The sequence below is a fragment of the Lynx rufus genome, unplaced genomic scaffold (genome assembly GCF_022079265.1).
Source record: "Lynx rufus isolate CCGP_SWC_20201006 ecotype Redwood Valley unplaced genomic scaffold, mLynRuf1.p SCAF_2, whole genome shotgun sequence".
NCBI classification, from domain to species: domain Eukaryota; kingdom Metazoa; phylum Chordata; class Mammalia; order Carnivora; family Felidae; genus Lynx; species Lynx rufus.
The window spans coordinates 213,783,860-213,811,012 of record NW_025814834.1 but is presented as its reverse complement, the minus strand read 5'-3'; the positions used below and the strand labels follow the sequence as shown (position 1 = coordinate 213,811,012).

General features: G+C 44.8%; 1 protein-coding gene across 5 annotated transcripts in view; it reads left to right on the top strand.

The window, feature by feature from the left end:
- Positions 1–27,153, top strand: part of VPS13D (vacuolar protein sorting 13 homolog D) — a 258,372-nt gene that overhangs the window by 11,945 nt on the left and 219,274 nt on the right. For all 5 annotated transcript variants that reach the window (XM_047083004.1, XM_047083003.1, XM_047083002.1 and 2 more), the window contains exons 6-20: positions 2,004–2,120; positions 4,624–4,728; positions 6,375–6,545; positions 6,982–7,082; positions 8,139–8,307; positions 10,938–11,039; positions 11,195–11,396; positions 12,380–12,559; positions 13,658–13,788; positions 14,631–14,706; positions 15,129–15,299; positions 16,303–16,433; positions 18,432–18,564; positions 20,848–23,061; positions 24,827–24,978. In XM_047083004.1, the coding sequence (XP_046938960.1) occupies positions 2,004–2,120; positions 4,624–4,728; positions 6,375–6,545; positions 6,982–7,082; positions 8,139–8,307; positions 10,938–11,039; positions 11,195–11,396; positions 12,380–12,559; positions 13,658–13,788; positions 14,631–14,706; positions 15,129–15,299; positions 16,303–16,433; positions 18,432–18,564; positions 20,848–23,061; positions 24,827–24,978 (4,155 nt within the window). The remainder of the gene's footprint in view (positions 1–2,003; positions 2,121–4,623; positions 4,729–6,374; positions 6,546–6,981; positions 7,083–8,138; positions 8,308–10,937; positions 11,040–11,194; positions 11,397–12,379; positions 12,560–13,657; positions 13,789–14,630; positions 14,707–15,128; positions 15,300–16,302; positions 16,434–18,431; positions 18,565–20,847; positions 23,062–24,826; positions 24,979–27,153) is intronic.

Genomic DNA, 27,153 nt, shown 5'->3' with positions numbered 1-27,153 from the left:
TCATTACCCCAAAAAGAAACTTCATGCCCACTTAGTAGCTACTCCCATTTCTCCTCTCCCTCTAGCCCCCCTCTAATCTATCTTCTTTATGGAAATTGCCTGGTTTGGACATCTCATATCCGTGTGATCGTTCATCACGTGGCCTTTTGCGTCTGGCTTCTTGCACTTGGCATAATACTTTCAAGGTTCATCCGTGTTGTGGCATGTACCAGCACTTTATTCCTTTTTAAGACTGAATAAAGTGTTCCCGTGTATGGATTGTCAAAGATAAACAAAGCTGGATGTTAGTTGAAGCAGTGAAAACAGATTTTTTTCAGTAACTACTGACAGAAGTGGCAGGAGCAGAGCTCTGTTCCAGTTTGCACAGAGGTGACTAGGCCTTTGAAAGGGAGAGTGAGGTGGGATCGGTGTCGGGGGCGGCGGGGGGGGGGGGCTCAGGTGAAGAATTCTAAAAGGTCAGTGTCAATGTGATAAGGCCAGCTGTATCTGCTGGCTGGGCTTCTGTGCTCCCACAGAGATTGGGAGACAGGGCCTCTCCTTCCTGATGATTACATTTCAGAGGAACGGCTTTCATGTCCTTGATTGTAGGAGATACACACACATCTCATAGGGACAGAGAAAGGATTCACAATTGTCAGCCCTTCTGGGTCAATGCTTTTAAGAAAGGGAGGTCAGGGACCTATTGTCAGGCGTTGGCTGGAACAAACAGCCCTGAGCTTTTCCAGACAGGAACTCAGGAGGAGGCCGGCATGTCCCAGGCACGCAGCTTTAGGCTGCTAGAAACCTCCTCAAAGTGCAGGAGTTTGAATGGAGTATTCATACTGAGGGTTTTTGCGGTTTTCAGGCTATACTACATTGTGTTTATCTGCTTATCAGTTGATGGACGTTTGGGTTGTTTCCACTTTTTAGCTATTGTAAATAATGCTGGTATAAACATTCGTGTATGTGGTTTTGTGTGCATATATGTTTTCAGTTTTCTTAAGTACATACCTAGGAGTAGAATTGTCGAGTCATGTGGTAACTCTGTGTTTAATTTCATGAGGAACTGACAGACTGTTTTCCAAAGGGGCTGTGCTGTTTTACAATTTCACCATATAACGTATGAGCTTTTTAATTTCTCCACATCCTCCTCAACACTTGTTACTGTCTATCTTTTGATAATAACCAGACTAGTGGGTATGAGGTGGTACCTCACTGTAGTTTTGACTTGCCTTTCCTTAACAGCTAATGTTGAACATCTTTCCATGTGCTTATGGCCGCTTGTGTATCTTTTTTTGAGAAATGTCTATCCAGATCCCATTTCCATTGAAAACATTGGTTTATTTTATTTTTTTAATTATTAAAAAGTTTTTAAATTTTCTTTTCTTGAGGAAGTGTGAGCCGGGGAGAGGGGCAGAGGGGGAGAGAGACAGAATCCTAAGCAGGCTCCACATTCAGTGGAGAGCTGGACGTGGGGCTTGATCCCATGACCGTGGGATCGTGGCCTGAGCCCAAATTGAACGCTCAGTTGACTGAGCCATCCAGGTGCTCTGGTTTATTTGTTTACTGTTGGGTGGCAAGTGTTCCTTGTGTATTTTAGTCCCTTATTAGATGTGTGATTTGCAGATATTTTCTCTCATTCTATGGGTTGTCTTTTCGCTTTCTGTTAACGATTTTTAATTCACTGAAGCAGAGTGCCTTTTCTGTAGCCCACCCGCAGGGGCAAGGGGAAGTAAACAGGTACAAAGTGTATGTGCCCTCCTGGTGTTCCTGAGTCTAGGTGCCGGGACACTGGGGCAAGATTAAGGTATCGTAGGAGAGGGCAGGCCAGTTGTCTAGATCCAGTGGTATTTCTTTGAATGTTTCTTTAAGGGGTCTTCTGGAATGGTGTGTGTGCCCTAAGCATTTGTGTAAACTACCTGCTGTAGTTTACTTAAACGCTCAAGGGCAGTTTGACGTCTCCCTGTGGTATTCTACCTGCAGCACATGTCAAAGTGCATTTTCCTTTTTTCTCCCCCTTGCAGTTAAAAATTCAAGATGTCCATTTGCGCTTTGAAGATGGCGTTACCAATCCGTCCCATCCTTTTGCGTTTGGCATCTGTATTAAGAATGTGTCCATGCAGAATGCTGTGAATGAGCCTGTGAGTATGAACTGGCCCGCTAACCAGGAAGAAAGCACTGGTTTTAGGGAACTTGGGGTCCTGCCTTCATCGTTTCGTGTTCTGTAAAGGAGGCTGCGTTCTTCCTCACCAAGTTCTTGGGCGGCTGTGCGTGCCTCTTGTCTGTGCCAACAGATTAATTTACCAAAATAGGAAAATGGCTCATTTTCTCTGACCTTTTGTTACTTCGCTCATCCGTTCAACGTCGATGCGGCCCCATTTATCTTGTGCCTGAAGAAACTGAGTTCTCATACAGTGTGCACCTCTGGGGGTAAACTCTTTCTGTTTCACAGATTCAGCCATCCTCTGGGAATACTTGTCCATGCCTTCCACATCTTGAACTCCATTCTCCACCTCCTTTTGGCCTCCTGGTTCATGGGCTTTACCTGCGGGACACCTCTGTGGTGTTTTGGTGTCACAACCAAAATTATCCCATTATGTTCCATTGGCCCATTTTGCGTCCCTGAAACCAGCTTTTTCCCTTTCTTCTCTAACATGTTATGGAGTATTAAAACACACGAAACTAACCTCTTTTGAGCCCTTTCCCATGCCAGGCACTTTTCTTAGTGCTTCACGTGATTAACCTCGTTGAATATTCAGTGCTCTTTACCGCACCTCTGTCAGCCTCCTCCTACACACAGCCGAAGATGCTAAGGTGCACAGCGATGGAGTGGAAGGGCCAGGTCCTGAAGCTGCGTGGCCCAGCTGCCAAGTGGGGGTTTGCAAACTGTGGACTGGAGAGCAAAGTCCCCCCACTCCCCCTTCTTGTCTGTAAAGAATTACCGGATCACTGCCACACCCGTCATTTACATATTGTGCAGGGCTGCCTTTGTGCTCTGGTGGGCAGAGTTGAGTAGTTACAACCGCAACTCCACGGTCCGTGAAGGCTTCTTCACATTTGCTCTCTGGCCCTTTGTGGAAGTTTGCCATCCCTGCTCCGGAGCGTGTGTTCTGAGCCACTGCCCTGATCTCCAGAAACCCGGGCTCCTCCTTTTGCTTCTTGTTCCTCAACTTCCATATCCATCTGCTCACAGCACCCTGCCAGTTTTCCTTGCACAAGGTCTCAAATGTGTCCCTTCCTCGTATCCTCACGGCCACTGTCTCACTTTAGGATCCTGTAAACTTTGGCCCAGGCTGATAAAATATCCTGGTGCTTCCATCCCAGGGATAAAATATCCCCTTGCTTCCATCCCAGGCCCTTGGTTCTTTCTAAACCAGTGCTTCCCAGTCTCTTCCACATCACGGCCCACATGGAAATACAATATTATTTGTACAGGGCGCTGGGGCAAATGCATGTGGCTGCTTGAGGCTGGAGGTGGTTAGGCAGATGTTTCTAAAATGTAACTGGAGCCTGTAAACTTGCTCATTTCTCGATCCACTCACGATTCTTTTTCTCTAGCACACCGAAGGGGAAAGCTCTACTTTGCAGTGTTGCCAGAGTTCTGTTTCTGAACAGAAGAGATACCTAAGCCTGGTGCATGCCTACCTCAAAACCCTCCATGGCTCCATGGCTCCTCGAGTGTGACGTCCAGACTCCTTAGTATGGCATCCACTTCCTTTCCTTGTGTATTCGTTTCCTAGGGCTGCCTTCACAAATTACGATGAACAAAATGGCTTATAACGACAGAAACTTATTCTCTTTAATCCTGGAGGCCTGAAGTCCGGAATCAAGGTGTTTGCCGGGTCGGTTCCATCTGGAGGCTCTGTGGGAGAAACTGCCCCTCCTTGCTTCTGATGGTTAACCTCGGCGTTCCGTGGCTTGTGGATGCGTCACTCCATCCCTGCCTCTGTCGTGTGGTCTTCCTCCCCCATGTGTCTGCCTTCTCTTCTCAGAAGGGCATCGGTCATTAGATGAGGGCCCATCCTCGTCTGGTATGACCTCGTTTTAGTTTGATTACGTCAGTAAAGACCCTATTTCCAAATAATGTCCCATTCACAGGTTCCAGGAGGACATGAAGTTTTGGGGGGAGGGAAACCACTTAATCCAGCACACCTGGGTATTGTCAGCACTTAGCACCCCACTCCACATGTGTGTTCGTGCCTGTGTACCAGTGCTGCCCCCACATCGAGAGGACAGCGCTCCCATCACACATGTAGTCCCCATCCTCTGAAGATATCACGCCTTTCGTACGGTGGACCTTGCACTCTGACACGTGTCCCCGTCCTTCCCCCCTGCCCTGTGCTAGAAACATACCCGTCTTTTGATGCTTATTCACCCGGTGACATTTTCGCTTTTGTTTGCTTATAGCATCTTCTCTATTCTTCTGCTTTCCCTCTGCTTGATTAAAATTGTGGCATGCCTGTCTCCCTAGTTAGCTAGATTTGGAAAACCGTAAGAGCAAAACCCATGTTTTAATTCAGTTTTGTATCCCCAGCACCTTGCCAAGTGCCTGACACATGCTTCCTCAGAAGTGGTTTGTTGAATGAGTGAATGGAGTTTGTGAATGAAGAGAGTCATCTTATTTTCTTCCCTGTTTTACCCCAGGTACAGAAGTTAATGCGGAAAAAACAACTAGATGTGGCAGAGTTTAGCATCTATTGGGATGTCGATTGCACTTTATTGGGGGATTTACCTCAGGTGGAGTTACAGGTATGACTCTGGCAGAAGGCTTTATTGGAACACAGCACTGGAGTGTGGGGTCCCTGCCACGCCGGTGTTTGTTCTCTGTGGCTGTGGTCCTCATCCCATCCCACTCTTCGTCCATCGGCATCCATGCTCAAGTGGGTTTGCTTGAGGAACTTGATATGCATGTAATTCTGAACAATATATAGTGTTTGGGGTATGTTTCACGTTTATATTGCATTGTAGATTTCTTTAAGATCGATCAAGATTGCTGTTTATATTTCTAGTTCATTGCCTCTGACCACTGCACAGTATTCCATGGTAGGCATCTAACATGTTATAGTTATCTAGTCTTTAAGCCATCACAAACTTGACCTCCAGATTTTCATTTTATTTTTTATTTATTTGTGGTTTTTTTTGACATCCAGATTTTTATTTTAATTTTTTCAGTTTATTTTGAGAGAGAGTAAGAGACAGTGAGTGAGCTGGGGAAGGACAGAGAGAGAACCCCAAGCAGGCTATGCACTGCCGGCACAGAGCCTGATGTGGGGCTTCACCCCATGAACCTTGACATCATGACCTGAGCTGAGATCAAGAGTCGGACGTTCAACAACCGTCTGGGTTGCCCAGGCAGGCGCCCCTTGACATCCAGATTTTAAGTGAATGAAGCACCAGATGTGATTTTCAAAGAAGAGCTTTCTTATATAAATGTTGAAACTTGCCCTTTGGTGGTATTCTTTTAAGAAATACTTAGAAAGTCATTAAAAACACGGGACATAAAGTTTTACTGTTTGTGAAGGATAGAAAAAATTCCGAGTTTAATCTTCAGTAAAGAAATCGTAGGTGGTTTAAGTGGAATGGAGAAAAAGGACTCATGTTTCCCCTCACCCAAGGTTTTCTTTGGCTTGCATGCTGTTGTACAGAATGGCTTTGTTTTGCTAATTCAATTAAATAAGTACTGTGCATCCATACAGTAGAGCCATTTACAGCTATAAAAAATAAGAGCAAAGATCTTTATGATGAATATAGAATTGTCTCTAAGAGTTAGTGTTAAGTTTACAAAATTGAGGTAAAACAGCATATGTACCATTTGTATGAGAATAGTTAAAAAGCCAGAAAATCATTGAGTTCTCTGAACATACACAGAATGCCTCTGGTGGGATACATAAGAAACTGGTGTTATTGGTTGCTTCTGGGGAGAATAATTGGGTGGCTAGTGGATGGAGTCAGAAGGAGAGATTTCACCTTTTATTTGCCTTTCAGTTTTGAACCTTGTGAACATTTTACCTAATCAGAAATACAGATAAATTTTTAAAGAAATGCTGGAGAACTTTATGGGGTGCCTGGGTGGCTCAGTTGGTTAAGTGTCTGACTCTTGATTTCGGCCCAGGTCATGATCTCAAGGTTTGTGAGTTTGAGACTTGTGTGCTGTGAGCGAGGAGCCTGCTCAGGATTCTCTGTCTTCCTCTCTCTCTACCCCTCCCCTGCTCTCTTTGTCTCTCTCTCTCTCTCAAAATAAATAAACTTTAGGAGAAATGCTAGAGAGCTTTAGGTTCCCTGTTTTATCTTGATTTTGGATTCTGAGGTAATATCCCCTAGATTAGATAACTACCAGCATGTAACTTGATCCTGAAAACATTTGCTGTAATGACAGACGTTCTTGTCACACCCAGGAGGCCATGGACAAGAGCATGGAGAGTCGCGATCATCACTACATCCTGGAACCTGTGTGTGCATCTGCTCTTTTGAAGAGAAATTGCTCCAAAGAACCTCTGAGGTCGCGACACACCCCCCGTATTGAATGTGATATTCATCTGGAGACCATCCCCTTGAAACTGTCTCAGGTACTCTCTTTCTTCCCAGTGGTTTATATTCTCCCTGTTGGACTGGTAACTGGGGCGAAAGAAGCACTTTGATAGAAGGGTCTCGATACTTCACAGCCCGTAGTGGGAAAGGAAGTGCACATGAGCCCATGGCTGTCTCCTGGGGTGCAAGATCCCGCCGTGTGTTACACAGTTGGATCGGGTTGCCCTCAGGTTAGTTTTGATTTGGCGTTGAAGTGCTGAACTAAGAGTCTGAGTGACGGAGTACATCTGAATACCTCACTGTTCGCGGTCAGAGACCATTGCCACCTGATGCGGATATGTGGTCTCTAGTTTGCACTGGATTTCAGTTCAGCGGCTTGACCAATACGAATTGTTCTTGGTAGAGAGATGTCTTAACTGAGTAAACGAAACACGTCGGTTCTAACCTACTGATCTCTTAACCTCTGACGAAAAGCTGCAACACCGGCAAATCATGGAATTCCTCAAGGAGCTGGAACGGAAGGAGAGGCAGGTGAAGTTCCGAAAGTGGAAACCCAGAGTGGCTGTATCGGAGAAGTAAGGACCTATCAATTACATGTTGTATGTGATATGCGTGTTACAGAATGCTTTTTTGTTTGAGGAGATGAGGAGCTAAAAACACGGTCGATTTTTCTGGCTGTTCCCATGCCATTTCTGTTGTTGATCTACGCTGATGTTGTTGTCATACGTGTAGTTGGTGTCGTGGGTTTACTGTCAGATGGAGTGCGGTGGAGTTAAGATCCTCTGCGCCTCGCTGAGCCAGTAGGCTGGTGTTGCTCGGGTGGGGTCTGACTGTGTAGGAAACACTTTGTAGTGGTCTTTGAACCTTCCTGCCTCTGTCTGTTCTCCCGTGTTGTTAGGGCAGCATTTATGTAGTGCACTTTCTAACTTCTGTGGCAAAAAGGAGTCTTTTCCTGTTGTAGTGGTAAACGTGACCAGTCCAATATATTAAAATTAAAAAAAATTTTTTTTTTTTTTAACTTTGTTCATTTTTGAGAGACAGAGCACGAGCAGGGGAGGGGCAGAGAGAGAGGGAGACACAGAATCCGAAGCAGGCTCCAGGCTCTGAGCTGTCAGCACAGAGCCCGATGCGGGGCTTGAACCCACGAACCGTGAGATCGTGACCTGAGCCAAAGTCGGACGCTCAACCGACTGCGCCACCCAGACGCCCCTAAAACTTTTAAAAGATCCCGTGTATTTCCATGTCTTTCCTGAAGTGTGCCATATAAACTCTTTAGTATCCAAATCCTTGCTGATCTTCTTAAGATGGTCTTTACCTTGCGGTCACCAGTTGATTATCTGTCAGTGGATGGGACTTACGTTATGGGTAATTGAGACCAATCGAGTATTATATTACAATTGATGTGTGGGTTGAGAATCTATTCTTTGATGTTCTTTGTCAGCAGATGGACTTTCGCCACATGTTGGGTTTAGCCTAATGTTAAAATGAGCTGCAGGCATAAAGTGCTGGCTGAGGAGAGAACAGAGATTTCAGAAGAGGAAGGAATAAGATTATGTGGATTGCCCTGGGTTGATGGCATTTTAGTTGCTTTTATTGTAAGAAGTAATTAACATTGTCATGCAACACCTCAGCTGCCGAGAATGGTGGTATTTCGCTTTGAATGCTAACCTGAATGAGATCAGAGAGGAGAGGAAGCGCTGTACCTGGGACTTCTTGTTACACCGCGCCCGCGACGCTGTGTCTTACACCGACAAATACTTCAGCAAGCTGAAAGGAGGCTTGCTGCCTGCGGACGACAAGGTGAGGGGGCTGTTGTCCTGCATGTCCTGTCTTCATTCAGAGGATAAAAACATCTCTCAAAAGCTGAAGAGAACGGAATCTTTGAGGAAATAGAGTCCCTGGCAAACGACTGTAATTTTAGAGGGTAGAGTTGGTTTTACTAGGTGAAAACTTCTTGGAAGGCCATGGCCCTGCCTTGGCCAGAAACATCCTCCACCTTCTGTTGCTGGAGGAGAGCCAGACCACGGTGGGGGAGGAATAAAGGTGGCCATGGTCCTGCCACACCTTTGTGTCACTCCCCTCCTCCCCTGGCTGCCTGTGTAGGACCCATCTCATCACCTGTGTCTCTTCAAAGCCCGGTCCTCATCAGTATTCTTTTCCTCCAGAGTCTCTGACTAATCCCTGTAGACTTTGGCCTATATTTTCCCCAATCCCAGTTGACTTCATTGACCTTAGGTTTTTTGAGGTAGAGGTTAGGTGGAGGGGGTGAAGTAGGAGGTGAAGGCAAGGTCACCGTAGGGCTGGACGCCCTTAGAACCACTGTCCCTGGAGTCCTGGCGTGGGACTCCACTCCACTGCTTTAGTCTGTCTGCCTCTGTCTCCTTGGGGAAGGGAGTGGGGATTGTTCTGTTCCTCGATTTGTCTTGGGTTTATGAGCAGCAGTTTTTGCGATAGCAATGTAGACCATGTCCAGTATTTTGGCACAGGTACTGTGTCTTAATGAACTGTTCTTTAGTAAACACTTCCAAGTTTCCCTTCAGCACCCGTCTCAGTCAGCTCGGACTGCTATCACTAAATGCCACAGACCGAGGGCCTTAAACAGCAGCTGTGTATCTCACAGTTCTGGAGGCTGCGAAGCCCAAGATCAAGGTGCCAAGGTGCCAGTAGGGCTGGGTTCTGGCAAGAGTCTCCTTGGGACTTGTAGACAGTTGCCTTCTCACTGTGTGCTCACGTGGCCTTTCTTGGGTGGAGAGAGATCTGTCTTCCTTTTCCTATAAGGGCACTAAACCGAATTATCTTCCAAAGGCCCCACCTTCAAATCCCATCACACTGGGGGTTATGTCTCCAACATTTGAATTTTGGGGGTCGCAAACATTCAGCCCATAACAGCAACCCAGTGTGTGGTCACCGGTGGCAGTGCTGAGCCACTTGGTGCTCTGTGTCTCCTGCCGGCTCCCTGAGGCGTGACCCACTCACTTGGTTAATGCCTTTTCCACCAGAGTCAGGCATGGTTACTGACATAGGAACCTTATGAAAAGGTTGGAATAAACCAGACATTTCGTTTTGGATGGTTTTCTTAAAGGCACAGGCAAAGACATGGAGGGAGAGAGAAGTATAAACTCACAGTGAGGGGAGAAAGTAAACATAATGTCCTTTTTCTTTAAAAAAATTTTTTTTTTAAATATTTATTTTTGAGAGAGAGAGAGAGAGAGAGACACAGAGCATGAGTGGGGAAGGGGCAGAGAGAGAGGGAGACACAGACCCCAAAGCAGGCTCCAGGCTCTGAGCTGTCAATACAGAGCCCAATGCAGGGCTCGAACTCATGAACTGCAAGATCATGCCCCGAGCCGAAGTTGGACTCCATCCAGGCGCCTCTTAATCTTCTTTTTATTGATGTTAGGGTGTAAGAAACAGTTTAGGACAGTTAATTCTACTTTCTTTTTTATCTTTGTACGTAGCTGGCCACCACTGTTCTTTCCTAACTGGCAGGAAGCACGTTAAGATGAGCACGTCCTTGCTGATGTCCCACATGACACGTACAGGAACTGTTTACACCGCACACTTACGGTGTAAACGTGGTCCTCAGTTTCCTCATCTGAAGTGGGAGGGATACCAAATAGCCCCCTACTTTGAGTAACGGAGGTCACGCGCATGAAAACACTTTGGCTCTTCTGTCGGGACCGTGCACGTGGTAGTGTAGCAGCACCTACACTTCAGTTACTCCTTTTCTTTCTTTTCTTTTTTTAATTTTTTTTGATGTTTATTTATATTTGAGAGAGAAAGAGACAGAGTACAGCTGGAGAGGGGCAGAGAGATGGAGACAGAATCTGAAGCAGGCTGCAGGCTCTGAGCTGTCAGCATAGAGCCTGACGCGGGGCTCGAACTCACAAGCAGTGAGATCATGACCTGAGCCGAAGTTGGACGCCCAACTAACTGAGCCACCCAGGCGCCCCTCTTTTTTTTTTTTTTTTTTTTTTAAAGTTTATTTATTTTGAGAGAGAGAGGAGGGGAGGGGCAGAGAGAGAGAGAGAGAGAGAGAGAGAGAGAGAGAGAGAGAGACGATCCCAAACAGGCTCAGCACTGTCAGCACCGGTGTAGGGCTTGAACTCACTAATCCAGAGATCATGACCTGAGCCAGAATCAAGAGTTGGACGCTCAACTGACTGAGCCACCCAGGCGCCCCCAGTTACTAATTTTCAACCAAGCACTGTTCTCTGCTCCTGTATTTGCTGTTAGTCCCCGGAGACCAAATAAAATCTATTGCATTGTGTGTGGAAAAGCTGAAACTATTCATCTTCATTGTTCCTTGGTTTTAAGTGGGAATGTTGGGCCCAGATAGATTCCCTCACAGTACTTGTGGTCAGTGAAGGTGTCCAGTTTCTCTGGAGCTATAAGACCCATTTTGTTTGTTTTGTTTTAACCCAAAACAGGAGGAAATGTGTCGGATTGAAGAGGAACAGAGCTTTGAGGAGTTGAAGATTTTGCGTGAACTGGTTCATGAACGATTTCACAAACAAGAAGAATTGGCAGAGGTAAGAAATCCTCTGTGAGAAGATGTGTTCAGAGCCAACGCGCTCAGAATGCTTCAGTTTTGGTGTGCTCCTCTGGGGGCGAAGAATAGTCAGTGGCGCGTGACCTCTTGTTTCTGTCTTGGGGACTCATGTTTGCTCATTTCTGGTTGACACAGAGCCTACGAGAGCCTCAATCTGATTCTCCAGGCGACTCTCTTGGGGACCCAGAGCCCAGCGGAGGCAGCTGGATGCTGCAGTACCTGCAGTCCTGGTTTCCTGGCTGGGGAGGCTGGTACGGGCAGCAGAGCCCTGAGGGGAGAGTGGTCGAGGGTCTTTCAGCAGAACAGCATGAACAGTGGAACCCCGAGGAGATCCTAGGTAAGGGGGAGCTGGCCCTCACTTCCCTGCCCTGGCCCAGTTGCTAAGGGAGACACTTGGTTCATCAGAATTCGTCTGTTATTTGTGCAATGGCCCATGGTGTTTTTCAAATGAAAAAAGTAGACATTTGGGGCCCCTGGGTGGCTGAGTTGGTTAAGCGTCTGACTCCGAGGTCATGATCTTGCAGTCCGTGAGTTTGAGCCCCGCGTCAGCCTCTGTGCTGACAGCGCAGAGCCTGGAACCTGCTTTGGATTCTATGTCTCCCTCTCTCTCTGCCCTCTCTCCCTCCCTCCCTCTGTCTCTCTCTCTCTTTCTCTCTCTCAAAAATTAACATTAAAAAAATTGGCATTTGTAAAATGGTTTGTGTCATGTTCACGGATTCAGATGGAGGAAATTTTGAGAGATACTTCGTCTGCAACTTTGTTACTAAATTTGAATAATTAGCACAGTTTCAGGTAGATCTGAGGGGTCATGATTGTAGGAGAACTGAGCAAGTTCAAAAGGTTTAAGCTCTGAAGCTTGAATATCGGTCCAGGGCTGCTCTTCAGACCCACGCAGTCCGTTTTGGTAGCCGTGGTCACAGATGGCTATTTAGGTTTAAATTAATTAAAATTAAGAAGAATTCTTTTCTGTTTCAAGCCACGTTAGCCGCGGTGCTCGAAGGCACTTGCGGTTGGCGGCTCCTGTGCTGGACGGCGCGGACGTAGAACATGTCACTGTGTCGGGCGTGCTGTGTTGCTGATGTCGTACTTTGTCATGAATCTTAATATCCTTCCTTGTTTGAGAATAAGTTGATAAGATCTCTTGTAAAATAGTTAGGATCGTTTTACATCAGGAATGAAACAGTTACCCGTGACTTTGGGGTTCTTCCTGAAAAAAGGGGGAGATAGTTCAATAATGTCATCATAACTTTGGTAGCGTGCCTGGTGGTGCCATTTTAATTGTCCCGTTTTCCCCTAAAGTCTTTTCTTCCTCACGCTCAGGCACTGAGGAGTTTTTTGACCCCACTGCCGACGCCTCCTGTGTGAACACGTATACGAAGCGGGACCACATCTTTGCCAGACTGAACCTGCAGCTACAGCGGGGCACTGTGACCTTGCTGCACCAGGAGCCGGGCGCCCTGCAGACGCAGGAGAGCGCGTTTATGCAGCTCGAGTTTTCAGGTGCTGCCCCCAGGGAACCGCCTGATGCTGTTTCTCTCCCCTGGCACCAGGGTCCACTGGAGTCTCCTTATTCGTGGTGGTTATGTTCTAGAAAGTTGCGGTGAGCACTGAATGATTGACTGCTGAGTCAGTGCCACTAGGGGGCGTACGAGGTTAGGTGCCTGCCAGCCTCTGGTCAGAACATCCACCAAGGGATCGGTACAGAACCTTGTTTCTTGTGTGTCTGTGTTTAAAGACACTTATTTAACATGTGTCGTTGAGACATTAATACTGAGCTCGTGGCCAGCGGCACCGTAATTCGTGCCTGAGTGAAGCTCGTCTACCGTAAGGCACAGCGCTTCACTATGCTTGGGGGCCATTTTAAATGGTGAAGTCACCAACAGAAAGCACAAAGATGCAAAAAACTTGGCACTAAATAGACCACGAGAGGGGCTCTTGTGTGTGGTGTGAACCAAGCCTAGCCAGGAAGGCAGAGCAGTGCTGCCTGCTTCGGCCTCGGCCGCGAGCAGGCACGTCAGTGGACTCAGGTTTCTTTCTGCTCTGCGCGTGTCCTGAGAAGCACAGTGAAGGTTGATCTCGGGTTATAAATAAATTTTAGTGAGTAGGTGAATTCACAAAACTGGAACCCATGAATAACGAGGATTGACCATGTTTGACCTGCTGTTGTGACTTTGAATTAAAGGTGTATAAATGTGCAGGCGTTGGTTTTTCACATCTCACCAATATTTTTATTTTGGTCCATAAGATAGGCACATATCTCAGTAATATAAAGGTGACTGATCAGCAGTTTGTTTGACTTTATAATCTTGAGAGCTGAGATTTCATAAACGTAGTGTGAACTAACAGATTGCTTAAACTTCATTGTAATATGCTCTGTTTAGAATTCATGCTGTTAGGCAACTTCTCATATTCCTTATGTGTTCATGTAGAGAGATTTATATGCACCTGTCGATATATAAATAGGATTTTTTGTTCTGTTTTCGAGGCAAAAGACTCCATGATACTTAATTGTCCTCTGCAAAATATTGTATCTCATACTTGTAAAGTGCTTTGGGGTGTCATGGCATAGTATTAGCTCTTACATTTATTTTTTTGTAGACGTGAAACTACTAGCAGAGTCTCTTCCTCGAAGAAATTCCTCCTTGCTCTCAGTCCGGTTGGGTGGACTGTTTCTTCGAGACCTGGCCACAGAAGGAACCGTGTTTCCCCTTCTGGTGTTCCCTAATTCAGTACGTACAGCGGTAGGATGGCTGCTTCGTGCAGGGGGTGGTGAACTATGGTCTGTGTTAGGCCAGCCATAAGTAATATTAACTCGCTTCATTTGGTCATCTTGAGAAGGGTGGGCTGATGAAAAACAACCTGGAATTCAGTAAGCTGTTTGAATTTGTCAGACAATGGATATTGGATATTGGAGGGATTTACGGCAGCGCCTTTCTCCTCTTCTGTGCCGTAACTGCCGTGGAATAGTTTGCTCTGTTTTGGAAGAGATTGCCATAAGCACCATTATTTTCTGCATTACGAAGTCAATGGTTCCATCTCTGTCTGGAATTCATTTTCATGCCTTCTGATCATTGGTCACTGATGGGAAGTCTCTTCTTTTGCGGAGTTCCAAGAGAACGACTTCAAGTTATCTCTATATGTATAATTTTGTATACTCAGTATACTTTTTTAATTAGATCTTTGATCTTACTAAGTTGGCACAGATGCGTCACAGTAGTTGAGTATTTAGCCACTTGCCCTGTCTGTGATTTTTTTCAGGGGGTGATTGTAGAGAGGGTGGGAGTGCAAAGTGCAAGTCTAAGGAAGTTATGTACCTACTTCATACTCATTTAGCAATCATTCATTCAACGCACTGACTGCAGAGTAGCATGCTTGCTGTCCATTTTAGGTTGGAAAAAGGCACAGACCTGGGAGATCAGTCTGGAAGTCCTCTGTATTCTGATGTCAGATGAGTTTGGATTTGGTTGTGCTAAGCGAGAGTGATGTCAAGGGGCAGAGCTCAAGCAAGTGTGTGCACGGCAAATTGTCCCCGCTCACCTGACATTTATGCATTTTGTGTATGTTTTAATAGCAAAAAGAAGTTGGCAGAGTCTCACAGTCTTTTGGTCTCCAGACAACATCCGCAGACAGAAGTGATCAGAATCCTGGTAATTTGTCATCTGTTCTTAAAACTAATCTTTAAAAATGTGGTGATTATGGATCGGTAGTCTTGGTCAGTCGTAAGAGGGAGTGTGTCCTGTTTTGTCCCAGTGGTTTGTTGTGTGCGTCTGTGTTCGTCTTGGAGACCATGTTCTCTGTTAACCCGTGTGTGACTGGGGTAAACTCGCAGGGCTTCTCGAGCCTAGGTTTCCATAATGGGAGTGATTGCAATAGCCCACTCTTGAGGATTCTTGTTGAAAGTTAGAATGCATCCTTATTAGAGTCTCTGTTTTGTAAAATTTTCATAAAAGAGAACTAGTTGGCAAATAATTTAGAAAATGTCTTTTTCCCAGAATTCCTTATGGGTTATCAAGAATAAGGTGATTGTTTTTGTTGTGTTCCATTTTCTTTCTCTGGTTCTTCCCTTCAGCTGCGGACCCAGATGACCCAGTTTTTGAGATGCTGTATGAGAGAAATCCAGTGCACAGCCATTTTGAGAGGCGGCTGAATGTCAGCACGAGGCCCTTGAACATCATATACAATCCCCAGGCTATTAAAAAAGTAGCAGACTTTTTCTACAAGGGAAAGGTTCATACCTCAGGTTAACTTTTTTGTTTGTTTGATCTTCTGTTACTTTCTAAAGACCTTTCTTGTGTCATTTTTAGTGCTTTGGACAAGGGTTATTGTAAACCGAAGTGACCTGGTAGTGGCAGGAAAGGCCTGGAGAGCAAACGGATGGGGTTGTCCTTAGTTATGGGATTAAAGTAGATGTCCTTGGAAAGTTACTTTTCCAAAAGGAATCAATATCTTTAAATATTTTTTTCTTTGCTTCCATTTTGCATATTTTAAAAAATGCTTTCCATTCCATTCGGGTGGTGGTTTCCTTGGCTACCCAGGATATTTTAGGCCAGTGAACTGAGGAGGAATGCTCAAGGATTTCCCTGTAGATGGCGGGGTCGGTGGTCTGTTTCCCCTGCCCGGTGCAGCGTTCAATACTGAGTTCATCCGTGCACTGTTCTTTATCATCACGGCTTTATTCATGCTTCCCTTGGTTTCCAAAAGAGATTTGAGATCGCAGAAACAGAAAAAGCACTTTTGTTGACAGGGAGGTTGATAAAACAATAGTCCTTTCCTAAGTGTATCCCCTCTCCCTCCTTATAACAATGGAGCTGTTTTAGTTTTCGGTCCAGTTTCTGAGTCTGTGTGTAAGCAACAGCCGTAAATGTCTTGGCTTTATTGCTCTGGCACCGATAGAAGATAGAAGGCACTTCCTTCCAAATTAAATTTTCTCTTTTAATGTAACGTTATGCTCTTAAGATTTACAATAGTCTGGGATCGTTCAGAAAATGGTTTAAGGAATTCTAGTGACTGAGTTGCCCTTCCCTCATGTACTGCCTTTCTCCCTCAGGCCGTGCCCCCGTTTTTGCCTCGTCCTTGTTTTTGTATGTAGTGGCAGGGCAGGTGGAAGTCAGGAGAGGCTCTCGTACAGACAGGTTTTTAACCTTGCTGGAAATTCTTGGTGAGAACAGACGTTGCAGCTGTCTTTTCCCACCCAGCTGTTTGAAAGTTCTCCCTCTGCTGTCTGTCTGTCTCTAATCTTGCAGGGTTTGGTTATCAGTCTGAACTTGAGCTGAGAGTGGCAGAAACTGCCCGAAGACAGTATAACAGGCTGAAGATGCAGACCAAGGCGGAAATCCGACAGACTCTCGATCGTCTGCTAGTGGGTGATTTCATCGTAAGTGGGGAGAGCAGAAGGGGAAGGCACTCTTTCCGTCAAGTTCTTTACCTACTCGAGTTTCAACCACAATGATTAACTAAAAATGTGAAATCCTTTTTGACTAGCAAAAAATAAAATCTCATGTCTTTTACAGTCAGGGTTTCATGAATAAAAACAAGTGACTGGGACTAGACCATGTTTCTTTCTTGTATCAGTCTTGGAACACTCTTAGGACTTGTTCTTGTTCCATTTTCTAGACCTGATATATTATCAGTGTTTCACTGAAGACCATCCCCCTTCACTTACTTTTTTTTAATTTTTTTAAGTTTATTTATTTATTTATTTATTATTTTTTTTTATTTTATTTTATTTTTTAAAAATTTTTTTTTTTCAACGTTTATTTATTTTTGGGACAGAGAGAGACAGAGCATGAACGGGGGAGGGGCAGAGAGAGAAGGAGACACAGAATCGGAAACAGGCTCCAGGCTCTGAGCCATCAGCCCAGAGCCTGACGCGGGGCTCGAACTCACAGACCGCGAGATCGTGACCTGGCTGAAGTCGGACGCTTAACCGACTGCGCCACCCAGGCGCCCCAGTTTATTTATTTTTCAGAGAGACAGAGCAAGTGGGAGAGGGTCAGAGAGAGGGAGAGACAGAATCCCAAGCAGGCTTCACGCTGTCAGCAGCGGAGTCCAATGTGGGGCTCAAACCCACAAACTGCAAGAGCTGAGATCAACAGTTGGACGCTTAACCGACTGAGCCACCCAGGCGGCCCAGCCCCTTCAGTTACTATTATCAGAAGAAAGACAACTGCAGTGGTGGCCCGGTTTTGATTCCAGGGTGAGATAGTTACTTTGTGATGCTAAGTGACCAGCTGACACAAGGATGCCTAGATCGGGAGAACTGAGAGACACCTTAAGAAAACACCTTAACCGTCCAGCGGTACTCAGTTCCTGGGCCGGTGGCAGGGAAGTGCACTGCTCAGATGCCACAGTAGGTGGGGCCGGTAGAGCCTGGCTCCCTCGGGAGGGCAGAGCCCCTGTCCTCAGAGCCCCTGTCCTCGTAAGGGATAGCAGGAAGGTTCCGTGTCACCCGGTGGCAGTGTGTTCTCTGGCAGGGAGAATTAGTCCTGTTTCTTGTTTTTGTGTGTGCGTGTTTCAACACAAATTGCAACAATTAGTATCCATTGGTTCTCTTAGTCAAAGAGGGTTCTTTTTGAAAACATTTATGTAAATTAGCTTTTTACTACATACAAAATATTTGAGGCTGATTTTGGTTGCAGAGAAGAAAAGTGAATAGACTCATGACTTGTTACGTTTTTTTATTTTTATTAATATTTATTTACTTTAAAGGTTTATTTATTTTGAGGGGGGGAAGAGAGAGAGAACAGGGGAGGGACAGAGTAAGAGGGGGAGGGGGGGGGAGAGAGAGAGAGAGAGAGAGAGAGAGAGAATCCCAAGCAGGCTCCACACTGTCAGCGCAGAGACCAACATGGGGCTCGAACCCACGAACTGTGAGATCATGACCTGAGCCGAAGTCAGACACCTAACAGACTGAGCCGCTCAGGCGCCCCTTTTTCCTCCCACATTAAACGTTTGCCTGTGATAATGGCTCAAATCCTTACGCATTTGGATCTCCTTTTGTCTTGTGTGTTTTTTTTTTAAGTTTATTTATTTTGAGAGAGGGAGAGCACATGAGGGAGGGGAGAGAGAGAAGGGGGGGGGAAAGAGGAGAATCCCAAGCAGGCTCCACACTGTCAATACAGTTCAGCGGGATTTGAACTCACCGACTGAGATCATGACCTTAGCTGAAATCAAGAGTCAGATGTTTAACTGACTGAGCCACCCAGGTGCCCCTGGATCTACTTTTGTTTTAAACTTTTTGCTCTAATACCTTGAAGTCACTCCGTACCCTGGGTGTGGCTTTCAGAAAGGCTTGAGCCCCAGCTGATAAAGCTGTTCAGTTTTTGTAGTTGTGTTATAAATTATTTATTTGCAGTTTATTTTACTTCTACAGGAAGAAAGTAAAAGGTGGACCGTGCGACTAGATATTTCAGCCCCTCAGGTGATATTTCCTGATGATTTCAAATTCAAGAATCCCGTATTAGTTGTCGTGGATCTAGGGAGAATGCTGTTGACAAATTCCCAAGGTATGTGTGAACACGAAGTGATAAAAACATCACCTTGCATAAATTGATCGGTCTGTTCTTAGCCAAGTAAAGTTTTAAAAAGGTTTTTTATGACATTTTAACTCCAGAGTTCAGTTGTTACTTTTTTTGATAATAGCTGTATTGGGATACGTTTTATTTATTTATTTATTAAAAAAAAAAAAATTTTTTTTTTTAACGTTTATTTTTGGGACAGAGAGAGACAGAGCATGAACGGGGGAGGGGCAGAGAGAGAGGGAGACACAGAATCGGAAACAGGCTCCAGGCTCTGAGCCATCAGCCCAGAGCCCGACGCGGGGCTCGAACCCACGGACCGCGAGATCGTGACCTGGCTGAAGTCGGATGCTTAACCGACTGCCCCACCCAGGTGCCTATTGGGATACGTTTTAAGATGGACAGTGCAGTTGTTATTGGGATATTGACAGAATCATGCCTTTCACTGCTTTATCTAATCTGGATTGTTTTCGTCATCCAATGAAGAAATTGTAGACCCATCCCCTGTCACTCTGTATTATCCCCTCTCCCAGGCCCTGCCAGCCATTAACCTTTCTATCTGTGGATTTGACTCTTCTGAACATTTCATATGAATACAGTCATGCAGTATGTGGCCTTTTATGTCTAACTTTTTTCACTTAGCGTGCTGTTTTCAAGGTTTATCTGTGGTGAAGATTCTACCTCATTCCTATTTGTGCCTGAATAATATTCCTTTGGGTGAATATGCCACGTTTTGTTCATGCGTTCATCAACTCGTGGACATTTGGCTTGTGTCTGCTGTGAACGTTCATGTACAGGCTTTTATGTACACATATTTTCAAACTCTTGGGTGTATTTCAGTGTGGAATTGCTGGGTCACATGGTGACCTTCATGTTTAACATTTTGAAGAATTGCCAGACTGTTTTCCAAAAGGCAGCACCATTTTACTATCTTACCAGCAATGTATGAGGGTTTCGATTTCTCTCCGTCCTTGCCAACACTTGTTACCTGTCTTTTGCATTATAGCCCGTTTTTTATGAGTGGAAAGTAGTATCTCATTGCGGTTTTTATTTGTATTTCTTATGTCACATTTTGTATTTTAGTTTATTTTTTAAAGTTTATTTATTTTGAGAGAGAGAGCGCGCGAGCGAGCACAAGCAGGGGAGGGGCAGAGAGAGAGGGAGAATCCCAAGCAGGCTCTGTGATGTCAGTGTAAAGCCCAGTGTGGGGCTCAGTCTTAGGAATCATGAGATCATGACCTGAGCTGAAATCAAGAGTTGGACGCTTAACCGACTGAACCACCCGGGTGCCCTTCACGTTTTGTATTTCAAAAAACACTATTTCTCAGCACTTTATTTCAAGAACGGAGATTTAATCTATTTAGGGACATAAGGGACATATATAAAAAGGGACTCCTGGGAGGTTATTTTATTACTGTCATTAGATCTAAAACAGTATTTATTGTTTACCTTGAGATGGGGGGAAGAAAGGGGATTCATGGGGTAAAAGGCTGAGGGAGCTTATCAAATAAACTCAGCCTTATCTTCACTGAGGTACGACCCAAAAGAGAAGAGGTAGAGGGTTTGAACGGGAGTGGGAAAGTTTGGTGCCATGAGGAATGTTAAAGGGGGATCAGATCTAAAGAAGAGGATCTCACAACCATGGAAAGCACCTACTTGAACTTGTACAGCATAAACATGGAGCGGAGATGTGGGTGAGAGAACCCAGTGGTGTGATTTTGTAGTTGACTCCGCGCTGAGGTGTACAAGACTGGGCTGTAGAAGTCTGTAGAAGAGAGGGGTTGAGTGTGGGCTCTGGGGCTGGAGTGTGATGCTGAGTAGTTACTGCTTGCCAAGCACTGATCTGGGCACTCGGGGTATTGGTGAGTAAGACAGATGGGACCTGTGTTCTTTTGGAACATTCTAGTGTGGGGAACAGGGTGAATAGATAGATGATTGTGGAGAGTGATGTAAGAATGGCTGGTGAGAGCGGCTTGTGGCAGTGCAGCTCAGGTGGCGGGGAAGTGGGTTACTGGTCTCTGCTCCCCGACGCGTGTCCCTGTGTCAGCAGGGCTCCATCTTAGAATTCTGTCTTGTGTCTTGATTTCAAAATTCATAAATAAGTTTATACTGAATCACTGGTAAAATGAGAATATTATGCTTAGAGCTTTCATCCATTTATTTTGTAAAGTTGGGGTTGGTTGATTCTCTCTTTTCCTTAATTATTACATGGAAGGAAAGAGTAAGGAAGGAGCAGACATATACTCCGAATCTTCTCTTTTTTATCTGCAGATGACTCCAAGAGGAAAAGTGGGGATGGGCCGGCATCTGAAGAGAACCAGTTTAGTGATGACGAATATAAGACACCTCTTGCCACACCTCCCAACACCCCACCTCCTGAGACAAGCAGCAGTAATGGAGGGAAAACACCTCCATTTCCTGGAGTTGAGTTCAGTGAAGAGCAGCTTCAAGCGCATTTAATGAGCACGAAGATGTATGAGAGGTACTCCCTCTCGTTTATGGACCTCCAGATCATGGTTGGACGAGTGAAGGACAATTGGAAGCATGTCCAGGATATTGATGTGGGACCAACCCATGTGGTTGAGAAATTCAACGTTCACCTACAGTTAGAACGTCGATTGATTTATACTTCAGATCCTAAGTACCCTGGAGCCGTGCTCTCGGGCAACCTACCAGACTTAAAAATCCACATCAATGAAGATAAAATATCTGCTCTGAAGAATTGCTTTGCTCTCCTGACCACCCCAGAAACGAAGGCTTCTGACACTCAGTTTAAAGAGCAGATTTTTCCCCAAGCAGGGCAGCGGGGAAGTTTGCAGGACTCAGTAATGAATTTAACCCAGAGCTTTGTGATGTTAGAGCAGCATACCCGGGAGGTTCTGGTGGAATCACAGCTCCTCCTGGCTGAATTTAAAGTGAACTGTATGCAGCTTGGTGTTGAGAGCAATGGCCGGTACATTTCTGTGCTCAAGGTGTTTGGGACCAATGCTCACTTTGTGAAGAGGCCTTACGATGCTGAAGTCTCCCTGACGGTTCACGGTTTGCTCCTGGTGGACACGATGCAGACATACGGTGCTGATTTTGACCTTCTGATGGCTTCGCATAAGAACCTGAGCTTTGATATCCCAACAGGAAGCCTCCGGGATAGCAGGGCCCAGTCCCCTGTCTCTGGACCCAATGCGGTTCACCTCACTAATGCTGCCATGCTGAATGACCCGTCAGCTACTGGTGTTGCCCTTGAGAAAATTCTCACCAAAGAACAGGAGTCCCTCATTAAATTGGAATATCAGTTTGTGAGTTCAGAGTGCCCGTCGATGAATTTGGACAGCACTCTTCAGGTGATTTCATTACAGGTGAATAATTTGGATATTATCCTAAACCCGGAGACCATCGTGGAACTGATTGGTTTTCTTCAAAAATCTTTTCCCAAGGAAAAAGACGATTTGAGTCCTCAGCCTTTAATGACCGATTTTGAAAGAAGCTTTAGGGAAGAAGGAACTTACCAGTCTACGTACGAACAAAACACTGAGGTTGCAGTGGAGATCCACAGGCTTAACTTACTGCTCGTTCGGACGGTGGGAATGGCCAATGGCGAGAAACATGGCAGAAAAATCGCCACCGCGAGCATTGGTGGCACCAAAGTGAACGTTTCAATGGGCAGCACGTTTGACGTGAATGGTTCTCTCGGCTGCTTGCAGCTTATGGACCTGACACAAGATAATGTTAAGAACCAGTACGTTGTCAGCATTGGGAATTCCATAGGCTATGAAAATATCGTCAGCGATATTGGCTACTTTGAATCTGTATTTGTCAGAATGGAAGATGCAGCCCTCAGTGAAGCTTTGAGTTTCACATTTGTTGAGAAATCTAAACAGGAGTGTTTTCTCAACCTCAAGATGGCTTCCTTGCATTATAACCACTCTGCCAAATTCTTGAAGGAGTTGACATTGTCCATGGATGAACTGGAGGAGAATTTCCGAAGTATGCTGAAAAGCGCAGCTACCAAAGTCACTACGGTACTCGCCACCAAGACGGCCGAATACAGTGAGATGGTGTCACTCTTTGAAACTCCAAGGAAGACTCGGGAAGCCTCCATCTTTGAAGAAAATGAAATGTATGGGTTTGGCCTCGCTGGGTCTCATTCCGACACCGTGAAGCTAATCTTGAACATAAACATCGAATCCCCTGTTGTTTCAATCCCTCGAAAGCCTGGGAGTCCTGAGTTGTTGGTGGGACACTTGGGACAGATATTCATCCAGAATTTTGTGTCGGGAGATGATGAATCCAGAAGTGACCGCCTGCAGGTGGAAATTAAAGACATTAAGTTATATTCTTTGAATTGCACCCAGTTGACAGGCAGAGAGGGTCCTGGGTCCGAAGTCAGCCGGGCGTTTGGTTCTCCTTCTGGGTCTGCCAGTGCCAATAGTCAAGAGGAAGCTCATTTCACCCGACATGATTTCTTTGAATCTTTGCATAGAGGTCAAGGTGAGGAGCGTAAATCTTTTGTCTCATTTTATCTAAAGATTCTCAACACAGCTTATGTAGTACTTTGCTAAAAACAACAACAAATAACCTTTTTGTTTAGAATTATCGCCAGTGAGGGATGCCCGGATGGCTCAGTGGGTTAAGCGTCCAGCTTTGGCTCCCATCATGATCTCATGGTTTGTGAGCTCAAGCCCCGTGTTGGGCTCGCTGCTGTCAATGCAGAGCCCGCTTCAGATCTTTGTCCCTTTCTTTCTCTGCTCCTCCATGGTTCTCTCTCAAAAAAAAAAAAAAAAAAAAATTGTAATTATCCCCAGTGAATATTTAAGAAATCCAAATAGAGTTTTAATAGAATGCTTCATATCAGGTTGGTATGTTTTTAGTTTTTTCCATTAGAAACCATATTTGGCAAAGTAAGATTTTTTTTTTTTTAAGTGGCGCTCTTTAGCATTGGGTGAGTGCTTATTTACAGGGTTGCTTTAGAGGGTGGGGTCTGTTAGAGCATTATTTTATTTTTTATTTTTTTTAATTTTTATTTATTTTTGAGAGATAGAGTGTGAGCAGGCCAGGGGCAGAGAGAGAGAGAGAGAGAGAGGGAGACACAAAATCTGAAGCAGACTCCAGATTCCATGCTGTCAACACAGAGCCCGATGTGAGGCTTGAACTCACGAACTGCGAGATCATGACCTGGCCCAAAGTCAAGACACTCAACCTTCTGACCCACCCAGGCGCCCGATTTATTTTAATTTTAAAAAAGGTTTATTTTTCTGAGAGAGAGCGTGAGCAGGGGAGGGGCAGAGAGAGAGGGACAGAGGATCTGCGCTGACAGCAGAGAGCTCGATGTGGGGCTCAAACTCATGAAATCATGACCTAAGCTAAAGTTGGACACTCAACTGACTGAGCATCCAGGTACCCCTAGAGTGTTATTTAATTTGGTCAAATACATCTGTTTTTTTTTTCAGTTCCAGCTGTAGGTCTTTGCCAGTTAAATATTGTAGTCCAAGGTAGCTGGAGGGATTGACCTAAGTGGAATATGAAATTTAGTCTGCAGATGGTATATTTCCCTTTCAGTATTCTTCCATCCTCTGTAATGGGTTGGTGGTCCAGAGTTCTAGGAATAAAATGCCTGTATTTGTGTTCTCGATCTGATCTGCTAAAACCAAACAGTTCAATCTATTATTAGTCTTGGCATCTGCCGACATCAGGTGAGCCCTAAAGCCTGGCTTTACTTATTGGTGAAGAAATTCATGCCTCTGAGAACTTCTCCTTCTGTGGTTCTCAGATGTTAATTCACCAGTTCACTTAACCTCCTTCTCCCAAGACTGTTTTCTCTGCTTGTTCACTTAGAACCTGATATTGTTCTTGATTTTGATGTATGCCCAGTAAGAGGGAGCAATCTGTAATTGAAAACTGGGTAGGGGATGAGCAGTTCGTTTTGGAAAATGCTGGCTTGGGAGGCTAAGGGAAGCTTAGAGACCTCGCCTGGATTAATGTTCACCCCATTGTATTTTGAAGCCATCAAATGGAGCATGTCATGAAAATATTGATTCTTTTTGTGTATAAGTTTATGTTGTACTCTGCTTACTATGGGTTTTGTTCTTAGGATAGTAATATAAGTTTGTACTCAATCGTACACCCCAGGTGCCAAGCTTTTCTGCCCTCTGGGCCTAATGACTCATGGGCTCTGTTTTCTATACCCTATACTTAATCAGCAATGATGCGATAAATACTAGTTTTTCCAATCTGTCATTTTTTTCTGTTATGCCAGCTTTTCACATCCTGAACAATACCACCATTCAGTTTAAACTGGAGAAGATCCCTATAGAGAGAGAATCTGAATTGACTTTCTCCCTTAGTCCAGATGACCTGGGAACTTCTAGCATCATGAAGATTGAAGGGAAATTTGTCAACCCAGTTCAGGTAAGCACCTTGTTGATTTTCATGTCTGGACAGTTGAAGTCATATATTTACTTTATACTTACATCAGTGTATTCATATCTTGTTATGTTACTTATGTGTATATATGAAATGTTAGAAGGAAAATATGTAAGTTCAAAGAGACAGTGTGACCGTGTATTACTGCTGATAACTTGTTCTGTAAATGTGGAGCCCTATCACTGTACCCTTTTGTCACTGGGGAATTGGTTTTGTTAGCCGTCTTCATGTGGAGGAGTGGTGAGTTATGTAGAGGGAGAGGGCAGATCTTTAATTCCATTGCCATTCAGAAGCAGGCAAAATTATTGCTGGAAAAGTCAGAGCCTGTCTTTCCCAGGAGGATATAGTTCTTGTCACTCTTTTGACATGCTTGGCTCAGCCTATGAAACAATCTGATTATTTGAACTGTTGACAGATCCTTTCAAGGGAGAATTAGTCTTACTCTTTTTGAAATGGAATGGGCTGAGATAGGGATTGTGTATGTGTGTGTGTATGTGTGTGTGTTTAGTGAGTATGCCTGTGTGTGTGGTGACTATATGTGTATGCAACTGTCATCCTTTTTCCTTCAAAAATGTCGTTCTTCCTGTTTTCACAGGGATAAGACCAAAGAGTATATCGTTATAAAATAGTAGGGATGGGCAGGCTCTTAGGACAGTGGACCCTCGCTTTGGGCAGTAATTGGTCTCTAGTCTGTATCTGGCAGCTGCTCTGGAGTAACTCAGGAGTGCTGTTAACAGAATGCATGGACCTTTTAATATTTAAATTAAAACAATGTTTTTATTTTATTTTTGAGAGAGGGAGAGAGAGAGTAAGCTAGAGAGGGGCAGAGAGAAGGAGGGAGACACAGAATCTGAAGCAGGCTCCAGGCTCTGAGCTGTCAGCACAAAGCCTGACATGGGGCTTGAACTCGTGAACCACGAGATCAATGACCTGGGCTGAAGTCAGACGCTCAACTGACTGAGCCACCCAGGTGCTCCAGAATGCGCAGACCTTTTGACATCAGTGGTTCCTGAATAGGTGTCCCTGGGTGAGAGGACTTCCCCCAAAACTTTCCCTTCCTGGTTAAGCTTTTTTGCCTTATCAGTAGTGGCTACTAGGGTGGTTTTTTTCACCTTAAATCTAGCATATGACATGAATTCTGTTGGATTATTATGTTTACCATTGACTTAGTGTGGCTTTTGATGAAAATCTTCTGAAAATTACTGTAAATCATTCTTCAAATTAATATTTAATAATTTAATAATTTAATTTTAAAATATTTTATTATGAAAATTTTAAAACATACGCAAAAGTGGAATAGTTTAAAGTTTACTATTTTGAGAGAGAGAGAGAGAGAGAGAGAGGGAGCGTGCACGTTGGGGAGGAGCAGAGAGAGGGAGAGAGAGAATCCCAAGTAGACTCTGAGCTGTCAGCGTGCAGCCTGATGCAGGGCTTGATCCCACGAACCGTGAGCCCATGACCTGAGCTGAAATCGAAAGTTGGGTGCTTAATTGACTGTGCCACAGAGGCACGCCATGTAGCGTAATACATTTTAATGCATTTTTGGATTTCAGAGACATTTTTGATTAGTTAAAAAAATGTGTTTTCACTTTTAGTTTGTTTGAATCAGGATCCAAATGAGACCCGTTCAGTCCGTTTGCATGATACATCGTGTGGGTCTCTGTTTAGTTTCTTTCATGTTTTCCCTGCACGCTGTTATTGTGAGAAGTCAGGCAGTGGCCCTTAGGTTGTCCCACATTCAGATTTGGCTGTTTGGTTATGGTGTCACTTGTTCTCCCACATTTCCTGTAAACTATACCTTCACTCTACAGGTTTATTTGGATTCAGGTTCTTTTTTTGGCCAGAACACTTCAGCATGGTGCTGGGTCCTTCATATTGCATTATTTCAAGAGGCACATAATGCTTGGTTGTCTTTATGTTAGTGATGCTCAAATTGTTGGTTGCGTGCAGGTGACGAGAACCCGATCTGCCCATTGTAAAATTCCCTGCTGGTCGTTCATAGAAGGGCCGATTCCACGGAGACCTCTGATGGGCTATGTTAGTTCATTGGGGGCTGTAAAACGATCACTTTCTAATTCTATCATTTCTATATCTGTTTGGAATTCCTGTTAAAAAATTGCCCATAAATACTTAAAAAGCTTTTGTGAAAATATTTTTAAT